At 36.9% G+C, this 18,171-nt stretch overlaps 1 protein-coding gene across 1 annotated transcript; it reads right to left on the bottom strand.

The window, feature by feature from the left end:
- Positions 1–1,132: 1,132 nt before the first annotated feature.
- Positions 1,133–16,453, bottom strand: LOC115219016 (zinc finger protein 91-like). Its single transcript, XM_029789056.2, has 2 exons — positions 14,388–16,453; positions 1,133–2,876 (listed from the first exon to the last, which is right to left on the bottom strand). The coding sequence occupies exons 1-2, from the start codon at positions 15,711–15,713 to the stop codon at positions 1,677–1,679; spliced, it is 2,526 nt and encodes an 841-aa protein (XP_029644916.2). The 5' UTR covers positions 15,714–16,453; the 3' UTR covers positions 1,133–1,676.
- Between the last annotated feature and the right edge of the window lie 1,718 nt (positions 16,454–18,171).

Consider the following 18,171-nt stretch of genomic DNA (forward strand, 5'->3'; position numbering starts at 1 on the left):
TATTGAAGTCACGGTACATGTAGAATAACAAGTAATGGCAATTTTACACCAGGAACAGATCAAGAAAAGCAAAAGTGTGTAGTAATACAACCTCCATCCAAGAAAGGACTGTAAACCTGCAAGAGACTGAAAATACAAAACATCCACCTATCTGCAGGATTCTACCTTACCACTGTAGTTAATTGGACTTCATGGGGGCAATTGCAAAACTGGTAAAATTTCAGCAATTTGGAGCAACAGAAAGATTTAATCCTTTAGCATACAAATTACTCTGTCAAATATAATGTTATGATGTGATAGTTTATGTTTAGATAGATATTGTAGGATAGGTGTGAAAGGCTGGACCTTGGTGGTTTGATCATAAAACAAGTAGAATATTTGGACCAGATATGGCTGGTTTAAATGTTAAAGGGTTAAGACTTAAACTCTGTTTTTACAACTTCATTGAACTATCAACATTATTGTAAAGGTACAGAATATGTATTCTCAGTCTGTAGAAATAGAAACCAAATCACAACTTAACATCTTAAATGACGAGTTCATGAGACAATTAAGTCCTTGATATACAAAAAGATAAGATGCACAAAATTTGGATCTAAACAACAGACTAAGGTGTACAGGGGATTCAAGAGATAATGTGATAAAGGCAAGAAACGAAGACCTTCAATAGTTTGTTGACAAACTCGTAATACAATACTGATATATACAACTGGTCAGTCAATGAAAGAATATAACCACTGTCCTAAAAGCAAGTGTATAAATAAAGGAGTGTCACTATCTTCAGGTTTGTCAAAGTTATGATGTATAAAGACAATTTTTATTAAACTCTATTTTGTTAGTACTTTTTGTGGTGAATCAAAATCATAAAAGATAATTTTGAGTGGTTCTCAACCAAGTTTCATCTAACAAAACAGTATATTAGGGATTCACAATAGTATATTAAGGGCCCTTGACAAAAATTTTGCTTCAGATGTGTGTATTACAAGAAACAACTAGGTTTCTTTCGCTAGGACTTTACATATAGGAGTTTTGAAAGAAGTTTCTTTAAACATTGAAAGGTTATAGTAATCAAAGGGGTCCTTAGATGAAAAATGGTTGAGAACCCCTGGTCTAGAAGATAACATTCAACAATATATAACATATTTAAATGAGATTTTTAATATAAAATTTACAGATAAAATGTTAGAATTTCAGTCATGTTTTACATGAATCTCTCAGTTCTTTTCAAGTCTATTTACAAGAGATATGTAACAGATCAATCAACACAATGATATTTGCTTGTTTAAACAAGGGGTTTTGAAAGAATAATTTTCTGCAAATTTCGTATCTTTCAGGATTTTTACCTTTGTGTTTTTCCAGTTATGATTAATTAAAAAAATATTTAATGACAACTTTTCCAGAATGTGTTTGTGGATTTCACGATTAGAATCCTAGAGAATTATTTTTCAAGATTTCACACTAATATTTTCTTCCGGTCAATATTCTGTTGTTCGTTACATGGGCTGACTTATTTCATGTGCGTTCATTTATTAACCACATGTTTATAATTCACAATAGAAGGATTTCAAAACAGTTTCAGTGAAAGTGAGGGTACATTTGTAGACGATGCGACGAGAATTCAAAGACGATTTCCAACTTATTTAATCGAAATAAATGTCTCTTTGGAGGAACCTTTCTCACGTTTCACTGTTAAAAGTCTTCCCTCCAGCATGAATTCGTTCATGCCTGTTTAAATGACTACTATTGACAAACGATTTACCACAAGTTTCACACCGAAACGGTTTCTCTCCCGTGTGTCTACGTTTATGAACTAAAAGACTAGAACTAACAGAAAACGATTTATCGCATATTTCACAATAATAAGGTTTTTCTCCAGTGTGTACTCGTTCGTGAGTTTTTAAATCACTGTTATTCACAAATGATTTCGTACATATTTCACAGCTATAGGGTTTCTCTCCCGTATGTCTACGTTTGTGACTGATAAGATCAGAGTTCCGAGAGAAGGATTTACCACACATCTCACAAAGATAAGACTTCTCTCCCGTATGTAATTGCTTGTGGACTATAAGAGAAGACTTCACAGAAAATGATTTCTCACAGATATCACAGTGATAAGGTTTTTCCCCAGTGTGTCTACGTTTGTGGATTGTAAGTTTACAATTTTCAATGAAATACTTGCCACAGATTTCACAGTGGAACAGTTTTTCTCCCGTGTGAATTCGTTTATGTGTTGTTAAATTACTGTTATCAACAAAAGATTTTCCACATACATCACAATGGTAAGGTTTTTCCCCCGTATGAATTCTTCTGTGTCTGGTTAAATTACTGCTGTAGACAAAAGCTTTTCCGCATATTTCACAGTGGTAAGGTTTTTCTCCAGTGTGAATCCGTTTGTGTCTCGTTAAATTACTACTATGAACAAAAGATATTCCACATATTTCACAGGGGTAGGGTTTTCCTCCAGTCTGTATGGTTTTGTGTGGTTTTTCTTCCGTGTGACTACGTATGTGAATAACAAGACTCGAATTTTTTATGAATGATTTCCCACAAATCTGACACTGAAACGGGTTTTCTTCGGTATGTATTTTTGTGTGTCTTGCGAAATTACTCTTCAAAACAAAAGATTTTCCACATATATCACAGCGGAAGGGTTTTTCCTTGTGGTGTCTTTTTCTGTGCGTAATGACTTCGTATTTTGACGAAAACGTTTTCTTACATATCTCACAGCGATATTCAGCAATCTTTCTATGTACTGACGTTTGTTTAGTAAACGTTTCACCACATAATTCTTCGTCACTATATGTCTGCGTATCTGTGTCTATATTGTTAAAAACGGGTTTAGTAGAAGAGTCCAAGTGATTAACGCCCTCCATATTTATTCACGGAGAATTCTTAAAAACTAAAAAAGACTGTCTGCGAATATATTACCATTAATCTTATATCTTCGATATCATGGGACTGTTTACAAGTGTGGAAAACAAGTAAAGTAGATATATTTTCTACTTACCACAAGATCGCTTGTTGTTGTCTGGGTCTTCTAGTGACTCAGATATTCAAAAACAATTCTATTTCTAGGTAACGAAGTATGGATACGATTAATGGGTGTTTTATATAAAAACTATAAACTGTCCATAAAATAACTCTTGATAAACGTTTTGGTGAAATCGGTGTTTTAGTGAGAGAGGTTGTAAGGGGCCTCTCATCAGAAGTGTAAAGAAAAGATATGCGGGGTGTGATACAGATGTTGGAGAAACAAAATGTGTACGCATCTATCTATATATATATATAAGCTCAGTACTTATATATGCGGGTGTGTTTCAATGTCAGCGTGTAGCCTAAATTAATCAAGATTTTTTTTCCCACGGAGAACAATGATCAAAATGTTCACAACACACATAACACTTCCGTTTAGAAGACCAGATCGTAAGTCAATAAGGGTCAGAAACGCTAAACGCTGATTGGCTGGTAATTAAAACCCATTTCCCGAATGCTGATCTCTCATTGGTTGATCTTTAAAAACCCCACTTATCACTTTTTGTAAAATTGAGAATCGATCAATTTACAGTAAATTGTCATGACATGAAAAAAAATATTATGGAAAAACCGACCCTGAAATATGCAGATAGCCCTATGTTATGCACATATATTAAACGGTTACCCTAGCTTGAGATAATCGATACATTAATATAGCTGAAGTTATTAAGTCAGCGGTGTTGTTGATAACTTTTCCCTTTCTGAATAACGCCGGTGACGTGTTATAAGGTCCCTATTACAATTTAATACATTCAGAAACTATTTCAATTTCCACCTTCAGTTTTTATATTCAGCCAAAACTAAATAGATTTTTACACGCTCTATTAATGAGAGGGCCCTGTGCAGGATCAATCGACGTATTGGAAAAATAAATCAAGAGAATGGTCACACGATGCTGTTGATCATTGGTCTGTTCGTCTTAGCTGACCTGGTTAATACAGTAAAACCGTCTTCACTTATTTGGTTAAGAACTGCTGGTTGAGACGAACAAATCGACCCTAATACTTATTTCGAAGTCTTATACTATATGATTAGGTTTCATTTGCCGAACCGCCAAATTGCAGGGACATAAACAAACAACACCGGTCTTCAAGCGGCGTGAACGTCAAACACAAAGACGCACACACACGCATACATACATATACACACACACGACGAGCTTCCACACAGTTTCCGTTTAGCAAATTTACTCATAAGGCATTGTTCGGGCCAAGGTTATACGAGGAGGTACCCAAAAGATTAAGTGGGGGATAACTAGTAAGGCGACATAAATAAGGATATTATTTACTTTGGAACTGATCAGAATAACTCGTGGAAGACCAGCGTACTGCAATTCATTGTTCCTGATATTCAAATCGTCAACCGTGAATCAGTCTTAGAATATCACCCAATGAGCCGAATCACGAGAAAAGATTCCTCATTAGCTGGCACGGCGTTGACTAATTATGAATTTATACACGTACGAAAATTTTAATTCGCCATTTTACCTTATTACGGTATTTGTTGTTTAACATTAAGTTGACTTACTAGTTATCTCCCCCTTAATTTTTATTTACTTTTTTAAGTTCCTAAACTGAGCAATTGCCGAGACCAGAATTTTGCAATATTATTTTATTCACTTAGTTTTACATGTTTACACTTTTATTGCCTTCAAAGTATTTGAAGCAATGCATCGGCCCAGACGGGTACTCCACTGTTTGAAACAGTGCTGGGACTCTTGCAAAGTGATGCCTTTTAACGCCTCCGTCGTTTTTTCCTCCCCTTTTCCACATCTGCAAATTCCGTAGCACCAACTTTCATCACCAGTGATGACCTTCGAAAAAACAAAGGGCCGGATCAACTTCCAGCTGTTCTTTTAGTTCATGACTTGCATTAAGTCGTGACTGCTTTTGATTTTCAGTGAGCAAGAGGGGCACAAATTTTACTGCAACTCTTTTCATTTGCAATTCCTCACTCAAAATTCGTTGGCAGCAGCTCCAAAACACCCCAATCATATCAACAAGTCCGTCAATTGCTCAGTGACAGTCTTTCAAGATAAGTTCAAGAATTTTCATGATGTTCTCATTTATTTGGGAGGTTGATAGTTGTCCTGAACGAAGCTGGTCTTCAAGCGACTAGTGACCATTCCTGGAAAACTTGTGTTTTGCTCATGGCAGCATCCTCGTAAGCTGTTTGAAGCATGACAACTGTTTCAACTGCCATTTTCCCCTACAGAAAACAGAATTTCCCAGGAGCACACTGTTTTCTCATTTCAACCATTGCAAAAATCAATGAACAGAGAAGAAGCATGTGGCAGTATGACCTCACTTGATGACATCGGTCAGCAGACTGATGACAGAGGGTCGAATCAAGTGGCTTCTAGTGGCAGAACCCCAAACTGCAAATGGCTTGTCCCACAGAGAACATTTGTGGCTACTTTTGGGTACCTCCTCTTAGTACAAGATACTTTCTCAAGATACTGTAAAGTGGAACTTGAAACTACATGCAGAGAGCCTTTTAACCACACTGCCAGGCTTGCAACATTGTATCTAATAAATATGCATGTCTGTGACTTTATGCATATATCTGGAAGTCTATCCTTGTGTGAACCACAGCAGTCACTCACAAACGATTATGACTTATGTGGTAGCATGTACCACACTTTCGGTAAATGTTTTAGTTGTCTATGTCATCACAAACAAGCATACACCACCCTCTTGATCCTCCCATCCATTATAACCAGCGGGAAATCCCTCAACTTACCCTGAAATGAAACACCAAAATGCAGCTGTGTTGAATGCCATGGGCGGCAGTCACAAACAATTGTCATGAAAACTGAAATGCACGTGCATGTCGTGGAGGTTATGGGTGTAAAATTCAACTTAAACTGCGTTCCTAGCATTCATAACTTGGACGCATCAGGTATGACCCAATTGTCAGCAGCTCAGAGAGAACAAGCTATTGGCCAATTGCAAGCAAGGCAATGTGCCCTGGTTGTTGTGAAAGCTTACAATGTCCATATCAGCACCATCTATTGCCTGCAACAATGATACAACACCAACAGCACTGCAGACTATGCCCACAGAGGCCCCCATATGACCATGCCCAGGCAGGACCGCTCCATCCAACTGCAACACCTCTAACCCCCAAAGCTTTCCTCACTCCATCCATCCATCCCAAAGTCTGCCTCTGGATTTACTGCCTACCATTTCTGCCTTCATCACCTTCCTTACCATCTGCTCCTCATCCATCCTCTCTATTTGGCCAAACCACCCCAACATTCATCTATCCATTTTGGTTGTTAGTTTTTTTCTCATTCCTCATCCTGTCCATCCATGTCACACCAACCATTGCCCTCAAACATCTCATCTCAAACACATTCTTTCCACCTCTCTCAGCCCCCACGTCTCTGCACCATTGTCAGCACAATCACACCCTCATACACACCTCTTTTCACTTTCATATTCAACTTTTTATCTCTCAGCATATATATTCACAACTCCAAGTATATTACTCTCCTCCCTCACTCTGTATCCCACCTCCTCAGCCACCCCACCCACCTGCCATCACGTGATCCCAGATACTTAAAAACACTCACTTCCTCTAACATCACACCATTTATATTCACATCCATCCTACCAGCCCTTCCATCGCTCAAACATCTCATCACCTTACTCTTAGCTACATTCACTTTTAGTTTCCTCCTCTCACACACTCTTCCAGACTCTACCACCAGCCTCTTCAGTTGCTCTTCCGAATCCGCCACCAGTGCTGTATCATCAGCAAACAACAACTGACTCGCCTGCCATTTCTCTCCATTTCCTCCCACCAATTGGGTTCCCCTACCAAAGGTTCTAGCATTTACCTCTCTCACCATACCATCCATATACAAATTAAACAGCCACAGAGATATCACACAACCCTGTCTTGACCCCACCTTCAGATTAAACCACTCACTTCACCACCTACCCTAACGCATGCCCTACTTTCTCTATAAAAACTCTGTACAGCTCTCAACAATCTATCATCTACTCTTTATAACTGCAACACCTACCACACTGCATCCCTATCCACATGGTCATATGCCTTCTTTAGGTCCATAAAGGTCCAATACAACTCCCTCCCTTTTGCCAAAAACTTCTCACACATCGTCTTACTACAAATATTTGATCTGTACACCCCCTTTCACTCCTAAAACCATACTTCTCCTCCCCTAGCACACTCTCTGGTTCCTCACCTTAACAATCAGAATTCTCCCATACAGTTTACCAACCACACACAACAGACTTATAGCCCTAAAATTTCCACACTCACATTTATCCCCTTTCCCCTTGTACAGCGGCACTATATAGGCACTTTGGTACTCTTCCAGTCATAAAACAAACATTCATAAACCTCACTAACCATTCAATCACTGTCACTCCCCCTTTCTTTAGGCATTCCACTATACACCCACCTATAACCTTCTGATTTGCCATCTCCCGCAGGGATTCCCTCACCTCCTCTCTTCCAGTTGAACCATAGTTCCATTACCCAACAACAAGCATTCTCCTATCTCCTCCTACAGCCACTATACTTGCCTCCCTAACATCCCCTACATTTAACAGCCCACTAAAATACTCTTCCTATCTCCTTTGTACATCCTCACTTCCTTTCAACAAATTTCCATATACATCCTTTCTCCAACTACCTTTCTTATATATAGAGATAGTTTTTATTGAACAATATTTGTAACAGAGTTTTCAGTGAAGAATCACTTTTAAAACAGATTTTGATTGCTCACAAAATTACAACCCAACAATTGATAATTATAAAATTTTCAAGATTTAAAATTACATATAAATCTAAATATTTTGTTAGAAATTACAAAAAAATTTTACATGAATTTCTCAGTTATAGTTCTTTTTACAGTAAATCAGTACAATATTTGTCCACTGTGCTGGTGCCATGTAAAAAGCCCCTAGCACATTCTATAATGTGGTTGGTATTAGAAACAGCATCCAGTCACAGAAACTGTGCCAAAGTATACAATGGCAGCTGGTGCAGCTTCTGGCCTTACCAGCTCCTGCCAAACCATACCAGAAGGCAAAATGAACATTAAATGATAAAGATAATATTTCAACATATGTGCTCAACAGTCTGTACTTGACTGTAGACAATAAGTCAAGGTTTGCGAAAGAAAGATTTCAGATATTTAAAGTTCACAGTTTAAAAACTTCCCTTCATTGTGTAGTCTTTGTGTCTTTTTAAGACACTGTTTGTAATAAATGATTTGCCACAAAAGTCTCAGCAATAGTTTTTGTTTCCAGGATGTATTTGCTCATATGTTCTTAAATTACTGTTAATGACAAAAGATTTTCACATGTCTTACAGCAATGTGGTTTTTCTCCAGTATGTACATGTTTATGAACTATAAGCAATTGCACTAAAAGACTTCCCACAGAGCTAACAATGAAATAGTTTTTCTCTGTATGTATTCTTTTGTGTTTTGTTAAATCACCATTACAAGCAAAAGATTTGCCACACATTTCACAACGATAGGGTTTTTCCCCAGTGTGACTATGTTTGTGAATTGTCAGTTTAGAATTCTTGGGAAATGACTTCCTACAAATTTCACAGTGAAATGGTTGTTGTCCCACAAATTTCACAAGAAACATTGCCAGATCAGATTGGAACCTGATGCAGCCGCTGGCTCTCCAGACCTCAATCTAAACTGTTCAACCCATGCCAGCAAGGAAAACAGACGTTAAACAATGATGATGTCACAGTAATATTCAGGAATTTTTCCTCTGTACTGATTTTTGTTTAATACATTTCACCACATAATAATTCTCCAACACAATGTTTGTGTATTTATACCTATATTGTTAAAAACAGGTTTCTTAGAAATGTCCAAGTGATTAACATATTCTATATTAATTCTCTGGGAATTTTCAAAAGCTAGGAAATGTCCATAGATATGTCATGGTTCAGTTCTTTGTCATTGATATCTCTTTACATGTGCAGATAATAAGTAATTTAGATTACATTTTCTACTTACCATTAGAAAACTTGTTGCTGACTAGTCCTCTTGAAGTGGACAGCATTTTGTGGATTAATATCTCTCTATATATAAATGGGAAAATGTCTGTGTGTGTGTGTGTATCCTTTATACAAATCCACAATTTTTCATTTAGAGGGCTTGTACTTTCTATGGTCATTCAAAACCGTCCAAGGGTGGTCGTGCACATCTTTACATTTCTCCAGTCACCCCAGAAAGCCATTAAAAAATCAATAGAAGTGACTTTTTTGTGAATTTTCTATCCAAAACCCAATCAAAATGCCCGAAACTTGATACGCCAATTGAATGCCAGCTAGCTGTATGTGATTGGTCGAAGATTTGGACAGTACTCGCGTGTATGTGCACACGCACGCAGCTGTATATGCATGCACTAGCCCACACACATACACACTTGCACATATACACATGTAGATACACATGCATGAAGTCTCATTTTGGAAGTATTATTCTTTTACTTGTTTCAGTCATTTGACTACAACCATGCTGGAACCCCAGGACTTATTCTTTGTAAGGTTACTCCTTATTCTATCAGTCTCTTTTGCCAAACCACTAAGTTACAGAGATACAAACACACCAACATCAGTTGTCAATCGACAGCGGGGGAGGGGGGAACACAAATACACACACACACACATATATATATATATATACATACATATATATATAACAAGCTTCTGTTTACCAAATCCACTCACAAGGCTTTGGTCGGCCCGAGGCTATAGTACAAGACACTTGCGCAAGGTGCCACACAGCGGAACTGAACCTGGAACCATGTGGTTGGGAAGCAAGCTTCTTTATTTCAATATTTTGCCATAAAGGCATAACATAGAGGGGACACTACAAAACATGTGGGGACATATAACAATTAAAAATATGTAAAAATAAAATATGATACTATGAGTGACGTGAAAATGAACATGAGAAAATACATCAAGGTTATGATAACATGCACGATATCTGAAAATGAAAATATGAAGAGTGTGCTACTCACCCCACACTAAGTAACACCACTCGCTGCCTCTCAGTCCTACTTCCTCTTTAGTCTCTAGTCTAGTCCTTCTATTTCCGCTCTTGCTATCGCTCAGTGACAACACTCTTTCATAACCTTTTTCACTGGGGAAGAGGTCTTCTAAATTCTGTGGTGTCTGCTCTTTTTCTTTTTTTCCTGTGGGGGAAGGGGGTGGGTGGGTCTGGTGCCTGTATCTGAGTGATCTTGGGTGGGATGGAGTTGGACTGGGGTACCACATCACACTCTGTTCTTTCTTTTCTTCCTTCTACTCTCTCTTACTACCCATTCTTCCTCCTTCTCCATAACTGGTTCGTCTGTTGTTTCATCCATTGTTTTCTTCTGCAGAAAGCAGTGTACTCTAATGTGGGCCTTTTGGACACATTTAAAACAACAAGGCCAGCGCCGCCTTGGCTGGCTTCCGTGCCGGTGGCACGTTAAAAGCACCAACCGATCGTGGTCGATGCCAGACCCCCCCCCCCGGCACCTGTGCAGGTGGCACGTAAAAAGCACCCACTATACTCGTGGAGTGGTTGGCATTAGGAAGGGCATCCAGCTGTAGAAACACTGCCAGATCAGACTGGAGCCTGGTGCAGCCCTGGCTTCCCAGACCCCGGTCGAACCGTCCAACCCGTGCTAGCACGGAAAACAGAAGTTAAACGATGATGATGATGATGATGGGTCTCTGCCATCCACCCACTCTTAACACAATTTCTCCCGTCACCGTCTCTGCCAGACTCTCTAGCTGCTTCTCCTATGCCTGCAAGATGAGATCCAGTGATTTCTCTTTCCATCCTCCTTCTTCTGTTTCCGTGGCTTGAAGGACAGCCACCTCCTCCTCACTTCCAACAAGGATGGCTTCTGCACCCTTAGCCACTTCTATATCAGGTGGGATTGCTTCCACCCTTACCTTGGAAGTCTTTCTTCCAAGATATGTGGGCAGAAGCACTACCTCTTCCATCCTTGCCAGCCTCCTCCACTGTCCTAAACTGGACGACCACTGTTCCGTATTTACAGCCTTTGGTTATATACATTATTTGGTTCGACCGTTTCCTTAGCGCTTTTTCTATTATTTCCGCTTCCACCTGTTCAGCCTTTTTGTTCTTCAGCGAGCGCACCCAATAGGTGATAGTTTTCATCTCCATTTGCTCTATGATTCTTTAACCCTTTCGTTACTGTATTTATTTTGAGATGCTCTGTGTTTCTTTCAATTATTTTAAATATAACAAAGAATTTAGTAAAATAACTTAGTTATCATTAAGCTAGTATTAGGAATATAAATTGCGACTAAGGTTTGGTGATATATTTTGATGCAAAACTTATGAAAACAAGACATTTGTACTACAGAGCCAGAGCCGGTTTTGGCCGGGTTGGTAACGAAAGGGTTAAGGCAGCGACAACTTCACACTGCCATCCAACTACTGCGTCATTTTTCTATATTCCTTTAGTCCAGCCAGGTCTACATCCTTTTTCTTCACCTTCACCACCTCAGAAAAATTTCTTGTTCTCTCCAATATTCCGTTCATTCTTCTCACCGTCTTCACCAGCTCCTCCTCTGTTGAAGATAATTCAGACCTGCTAAAATCTGAATACATTTTCTCTAAACAGCACAAAAATCCCGTCCGACTCTCAAAAAAACAAACCAGCATGAGCAGTAACCAGAAGCAAGCTTCTTACCACACAGCCACTCCTGCACCTATTATATTAAAGTTTTTATCATTTTGGAATGAAGAACACAAACATAGGTGCTGAGCCAGTGACTAAACTTGTTTAAGATTCAAGGTTAGTTTTTATAACTTTATTGAACTATCAACATTATTATAAAGGTACAGAATATGGTATTGCTACAGGTTCTCAATCTGCAGAAATAGCAACCAAATCACATCCTACTATCCTAGAAGGATGACACATTTGATTATTAAATCTTCAATAAGCAAAAATTGCGATGCTCAGAATTGGAACACCTTTGATTATGGATCTACTGAATCAATGTTGAACATTGATTAATGAACAACAATAACAAACAACATGACACAGTGGACTCCAAAAGATCATGGAATAAAGGCGGCAAACCATTAAGATGTTCAAACTTTTGTTGACAAACTAACAACTAATCAATACGATTGCCAAGTTCTGCTGACAAACTAGTATCACAGTATTGAAACTCATGAGTCATTCAATCAAACAATAAGATTGTTGTCATTAAAACCAAGTTACTGGTATGCTTTATCTCAGGTGTCAAAATACAGGTGTTGGTATCTAGGATTGTGTAAGTTATGTATAGAGACAATATTTTGTTATAACTAGTAGTGAATCAATTTTTTTATCTGGAAAGTATCTCTGCTCAATATATAGAAAAAGAATAGGTAGGAATACCATACAGTGTACTCAAAGTCAACTATGTGTGCACAAGAAGTTAGTGGGAGCATAGGCAGATTAATATAAACAAAAGATTTCTACATAGTAGATACACAGGCATAGTTAAAAGTAGGAACAACATTGAAATAATTTTTTTTAAATGCTTAAAAGCCTCTATATATGTAGGCAATAGCTTCTCTTATCTAAATGACAAAATTAGAAGTGGAAATGGGTGTAGCAGAAGAATAGTACCCAGAGTAAGAAGAGGACAGTTCCCTCTGTTGGCAACAAAAGATTTTTCTATCATAATGAAGAAGGGTAAATTGTAGTACTTCTATACAAAGTGCGATACTACACAGTAGTGAAACAGGGTCACTGAGTAAAGACTGGAAAGATGTAAATTGGTTTCCACAATTTCAGGGGTGGGGTAAGTTGATTACTTTGACCCTGGTATTCAACTGGTACATATTTTATTGACCCTGGAAGGATGAAAGGTAAAGTTGACCATGGTAGAATTTGAACTCAGAACATGAAGATGAAATGCTGCTAAGCAATTTGTTCAGTATAACAATTCTGCTAGCTTGCCACCTTTGGAAGATGTAATATTAGCATGACAGAGCAACTTGGATGTAGAGTGAAACAGAGATACTGAGCTGGCAAAGGCATATATGCATAGTTGACATTTTGGAGAAAGAAATGCCAGATGTTCAAAGAGGAAGGAACTTATGGAAAGTGAAAAGATGAACCAATCTCAAGATGCTAAACTTTACAAAGGAAATGGTGTACTCTGAAAAGTAGAGAGAGAAAGATACTAGAAAAAACTAGTCCAATTTATGGAAGTATGGAAAGATGAATTTTAATATGATGATGATAAGGACAAAAATTTGGTTTATTCAGAAAATATCATTGTAGAAAGTTTCCACAAATTTCATACCTAAAAGTTTTTACCATTTAAGTTTTTCACTTATGGTTTATGAAACTGAGTCTTTGTAAAAAAAAATTACAGACAAATAACAATGCATAGATCTTTTTTTTAACATGTCTATGTATTTGTGGATTACATGACTAGAAGCTCAGAGAATGGTTTTTCAACATATTTCACCCAAAGAACATTTTCCTCCAGTGCGTATACAGCAGTGTATTACGTGTGCAGACTTATTTCACATTTGTTCCCCATGTTTCACATTGTATCCAATGTGTACTCATTTATCAATGACCTGTTTATAATTCACAAAGGATTTCTCAAATATTCAGATATAAAACCAATAGTTTTCTTTTAAAAGCCATCATATTTAAACATTAACAACTATGTACAGTGGACAAATATTGAGTTGGTCTGTTGAAAATATTCTCTGTAAATAGAAGCAAAAAGAACAAAAGAAAAAACTGAGAAATAAAGATCCATCAAATGAGAGAATTTAAATGAAATGATTTCTGACATATTTTATCATGATGTTTTTTAGTCTGTACTTGCTGGTGGGTAAAATGTTTAGATTTGCAACATTAAGATGTCTCATACAAGATTACTTTGATTAAATTTAATACTTATTAATTTGCATTGTTTTAAATTAATCATGCATTATCTTCTAACTTTGAGATTTCAAAGATGTGATTGTTTATTTTTTTAGAATGACATTGCAAGGTGAATGTGAGAGGCCAGATTTTGAGTTTGAACATAAAACAGATAGAACATTTGGGCTGGATATGACCTGTTTAACCCTTTAGTGTTCACATTATTCTGCCAAAATCAATGCTTTTTCATCCACATTGTTTTGAACTAATCAGTCATTATCTTGGAGCTATGAGATTTTGATGAGGTAGCTGTTAATTTTTAAAATGATATTGTAGGGTTGGTGTGAGAGACCAGATCTGGCCAGTTTGAACATAAAACAGGCAGAATACTTTTGGCCGGATATGGCTGGTTTAAATGCTAAAGGGTTATGGTCAAAAGGTTAAAGATTTATCTCTGGTATGTATTTGTTTGTGTCTTTTTAAGATACTGTTTGTGATAAACAGTTTACCACAGATTGCACAGTGATAGTTTTTTTCCCCAGAGTGTATTCGTTCGTGGTTTTTTAAATTACTGTTACTGACAAAAGATTTTTCACATATTTTACAGCAATATGGTTTTTCTCCAGTGTGAATTCGTTTGTGAACCACAAGACTAGAATTTTCTACGAAAGATTTTCCACAGATCTCACAGTGAAATGGTTTTTCGCCTGAATGTATTCTTTTGTGTTTTGTTAAATCACCATTACTAACAAAAGATTTTCCACACATTTCACAACGATAGGGTTTTTCTCCAGTGTGACTACGTTTGTGAATTGTCAATTTAGAATTCTCCGGGAATGACTTCCCACAAATTTCACAGTGAAATGGTTGTTCTCCAGTGTGAATTGTTCTGTGGGTTTTTAAGTGACTGTTTTTCATAAATGATTTCCCGCAAACTTCACAATGATATGGTTTTTCTCCAGTATGTCTACGTTTATGGAATATAAGACTAGACTTTTCAATGAAAGATTTCTCACACATTTCACAGTGGAACCGTTTTTCTCCAGAATGTATTCGTTTGTGCTTTGTTAAATTACTGTTAGAGACAAAATACGTTCCACATATTTCACAGTGATAAGGCTTTTCTCCAGTGTGACTATGTTTGTGGATAACAAGACTAGAATTATTGACAAAAGATTTCCCGCATGTTTCACAGCAATAAGGTTTTTCTCCCGTGTGGCTACGTTTGTGGATTTTCAGCTTAGAATTCTCAGAGAATGATTTCCCACACATTTCACAGTGAAACGGCTTCTCTCCCGTGTGAACCCTTTTATGTCTGGTTAAATTACTGTTATCGACAAAATGTTTTCCGCATATTTCACAATGATAGGGCTTTTCCCCGGTATGACTCCGTTTGTGGATTGTAAGCTGAGAATTCTCAGAGAAAGATTTCCCACATATTTGACAGTGAAACGGTTTTTCTCCAGTATGCATTCGTTTGTGACTTGTTAAAATACTATTATAGACAAAATATTTACCACATATATCACAGCGAAAGGGGTTTTCCCTGTCGTGTGTTTCTTTATGTGTTAAGACTTCATGTTCGGAAAAGAATGTTTTCTTACAAATCTCACAGTGATATTCAGGAATCTTTCTCTGTACTGAGTTTTGTTTAGTAAATGTTCCATTACATAAAGATTCTTCGTCACTATACTTCTGTGTAGCTGTATGTATATTGTTGAAAACCTGTTTATTAGAAGTGTCCAAGTAATTAACGTTCTCCATATTTTATTTTCTGAGAATTTTTAAAAGCTGGGTGTCTGTTTACATGATCGGAAAATATTCAATCTAAATTACATTTTCAACTTACCATTAGAAGGCTCGATGCTGAATAGGTCTGATCCAAGTGGCCAACATTTTTGGAGATAAAAATAATTCTATATCTACGTAAATGTAATTATTATAAATGGATGCTATGTTAATTAAAAACTATATTCACCGTCCATAAATAACTAGTGACAGGAGTTTTGATGCAATTGGCATTCTTCTACATAGGTTGTAATGGAAAGCACGGTCAGAAGTGTGAAATAAGGAAAACTACAATGTCGAAGAAACAAAAATGTGAGTGCACGCAAGCGAAAGTACAAATAATGAATCTGGACCGTTCACCCCCGATAATTGAAAAATGTATAGAGCGTTGTAATAACAATCTAAATAATATTGGATTTCAATGTGAAGACCATTTGAAAAATGAAGATGGGACGTTAACTGCTTATTGGTGTATAATTAAAATCAATTTCTATATTGTAAAATGTGATCAAACAAGTCATGATATAGGATACATTGAAACGAAATGAAATAGCTAATGATGCAAGTTATGGAACAGAGATCTTAATAGATGTGTGACGGTTTAAATTATATAGAAACATTAATGTTTACATTAGCATGAAATAATCGTTTAAAATGTTATTAAATTAAGCTACAAAGTCGGCGGTGTCGTTGACAATTTTCTACTGCCTGAACGACTCCGGTGCAACAAATTAGGAAGTCCCTCGTTTAATTTTATACGTCCAGAAAATTTATTTCAAACTGTTGTTTCATTTGTATCCAATCAATAGGTAACTCATATCATCACAATAATATAATTACTATGTATCATGATTATTTATTGCCCACAAGGGGCCAACAAAGTGGGGACAATACAACACATGTAGGGACACTGAACAAATGAAAACAAAAACAAAACGTATAGTACAATGGTAATGAAAAAATGAAAAATGGAAGTGGCGCTACCTGCCCCATCAAGTAGCATCACTTACTTCCTTTCTCTTTGTATTTCATTATATCAAGTCCATAGTTTTCTTTAAGTCACTCATACTCTATATCCTTAGGTAATCTTTCCTTTTTGTATTCTACCTTCCAAACATACTTTCCTTTGAGTTTTTTTCCAATCTCATTTTTTTTTTTTTGGTCTTCTGTTATTAGAAGGCATGAATGGCTCCCGTAAACACTCTCCTTATCCTCCACCCTAACCATCACAGTATTTTCCCATCCCATCACCTGTTTAACCAGTTCATCGTCTGCTTCCTCGAACACCACACACGCATAACAGCCAGTGGGAGAGTGAAGGTATTTTACCAGTGAACATTCCTTGTAAGCCTTCAATTTCTTCTATGAGACCAGATGAGTTAGAAGATTAAAATTGTAAGCAGTAACATAAACTGCTCAGAACTAGGGTTTTCCCTAAAAATGAAACTGACTATCGGTTCCCTTGTCATGAATGTTCGTAGGATGCAGCCTATGAGTTTGCTGCATTTAAAGGTTAGTTTGATAATATGGCTGATGGAAAATGCATCATTTGACATGATTACACTTAAGTCCTGTATGTCATTAGTGCTCTGAATCATTATGTTACCTTGTGTCAAATATTGCGATTTGGGTGAATTCGTTTGTAATGAAGAAGATGAAATTTTGATGTACTAATTTTCGTATTTTTTGTGGTTTAGCTCCTAGCCATCGATATTCTTGTGTAATTCATTCCCTGATGTATACGACATATTACAGGTAACTTAGAGAGAAATCCATTTGTAGCAATAGGTTAACTCCTACCGTATAGGGAGTTAAAGAACCATTCTCCGACTTTTCCTGTGATACCAAGATTTCTTAAATTATGACAGATGATTCCATGATCAGACTTGTCAAACGCCTTAACAATATCAAGGTTTTAACAGTCAATGATCTTTCCCCTTAAGAGATTATTAGAGGTAGTGTTATGATGCTGTAAGAATTGTGACAGCCAACTTCGTTCAGTCCGAAACCTATACCGAGTGTCATCTAAGTTGTTTTCCTCCTGGTATGTTATTGCTTTTTATCTTCGGACAAGGCATTGGATAATTTTAGATGTGAGGGAAACAGGTCTGTAATTTTTAGTTCCAGCACTGCTACCTCCTTTGTACCTATATAGGTTTGTACCTTGTACCTATATAGGTATAAGATACTCTCATTTTGCCTGTTCAATCATTTCCAGTAACCACTAATGGACAAATTTGAGTCAAAAATTCAATGTATTTTCCTTTTCTAACCACACCAGAGTTTATTGGTCTTGTGCTATCAACATTTGATAGAAGTTACTACCAGCAAACTGGAAATAAATTGAATTAAAAGGGTTTGTTATTGATCTACTTTCAAAGCAACCCAATAGTTTAATAATTAACTGGACTTAGTTTACCAATGAATATCCAAA

Source organism: Octopus sinensis, linkage group LG14, assembly GCF_006345805.1.
Source record: "Octopus sinensis linkage group LG14, ASM634580v1, whole genome shotgun sequence".
Taxonomy (NCBI): domain Eukaryota; kingdom Metazoa; phylum Mollusca; class Cephalopoda; order Octopoda; family Octopodidae; genus Octopus; species Octopus sinensis.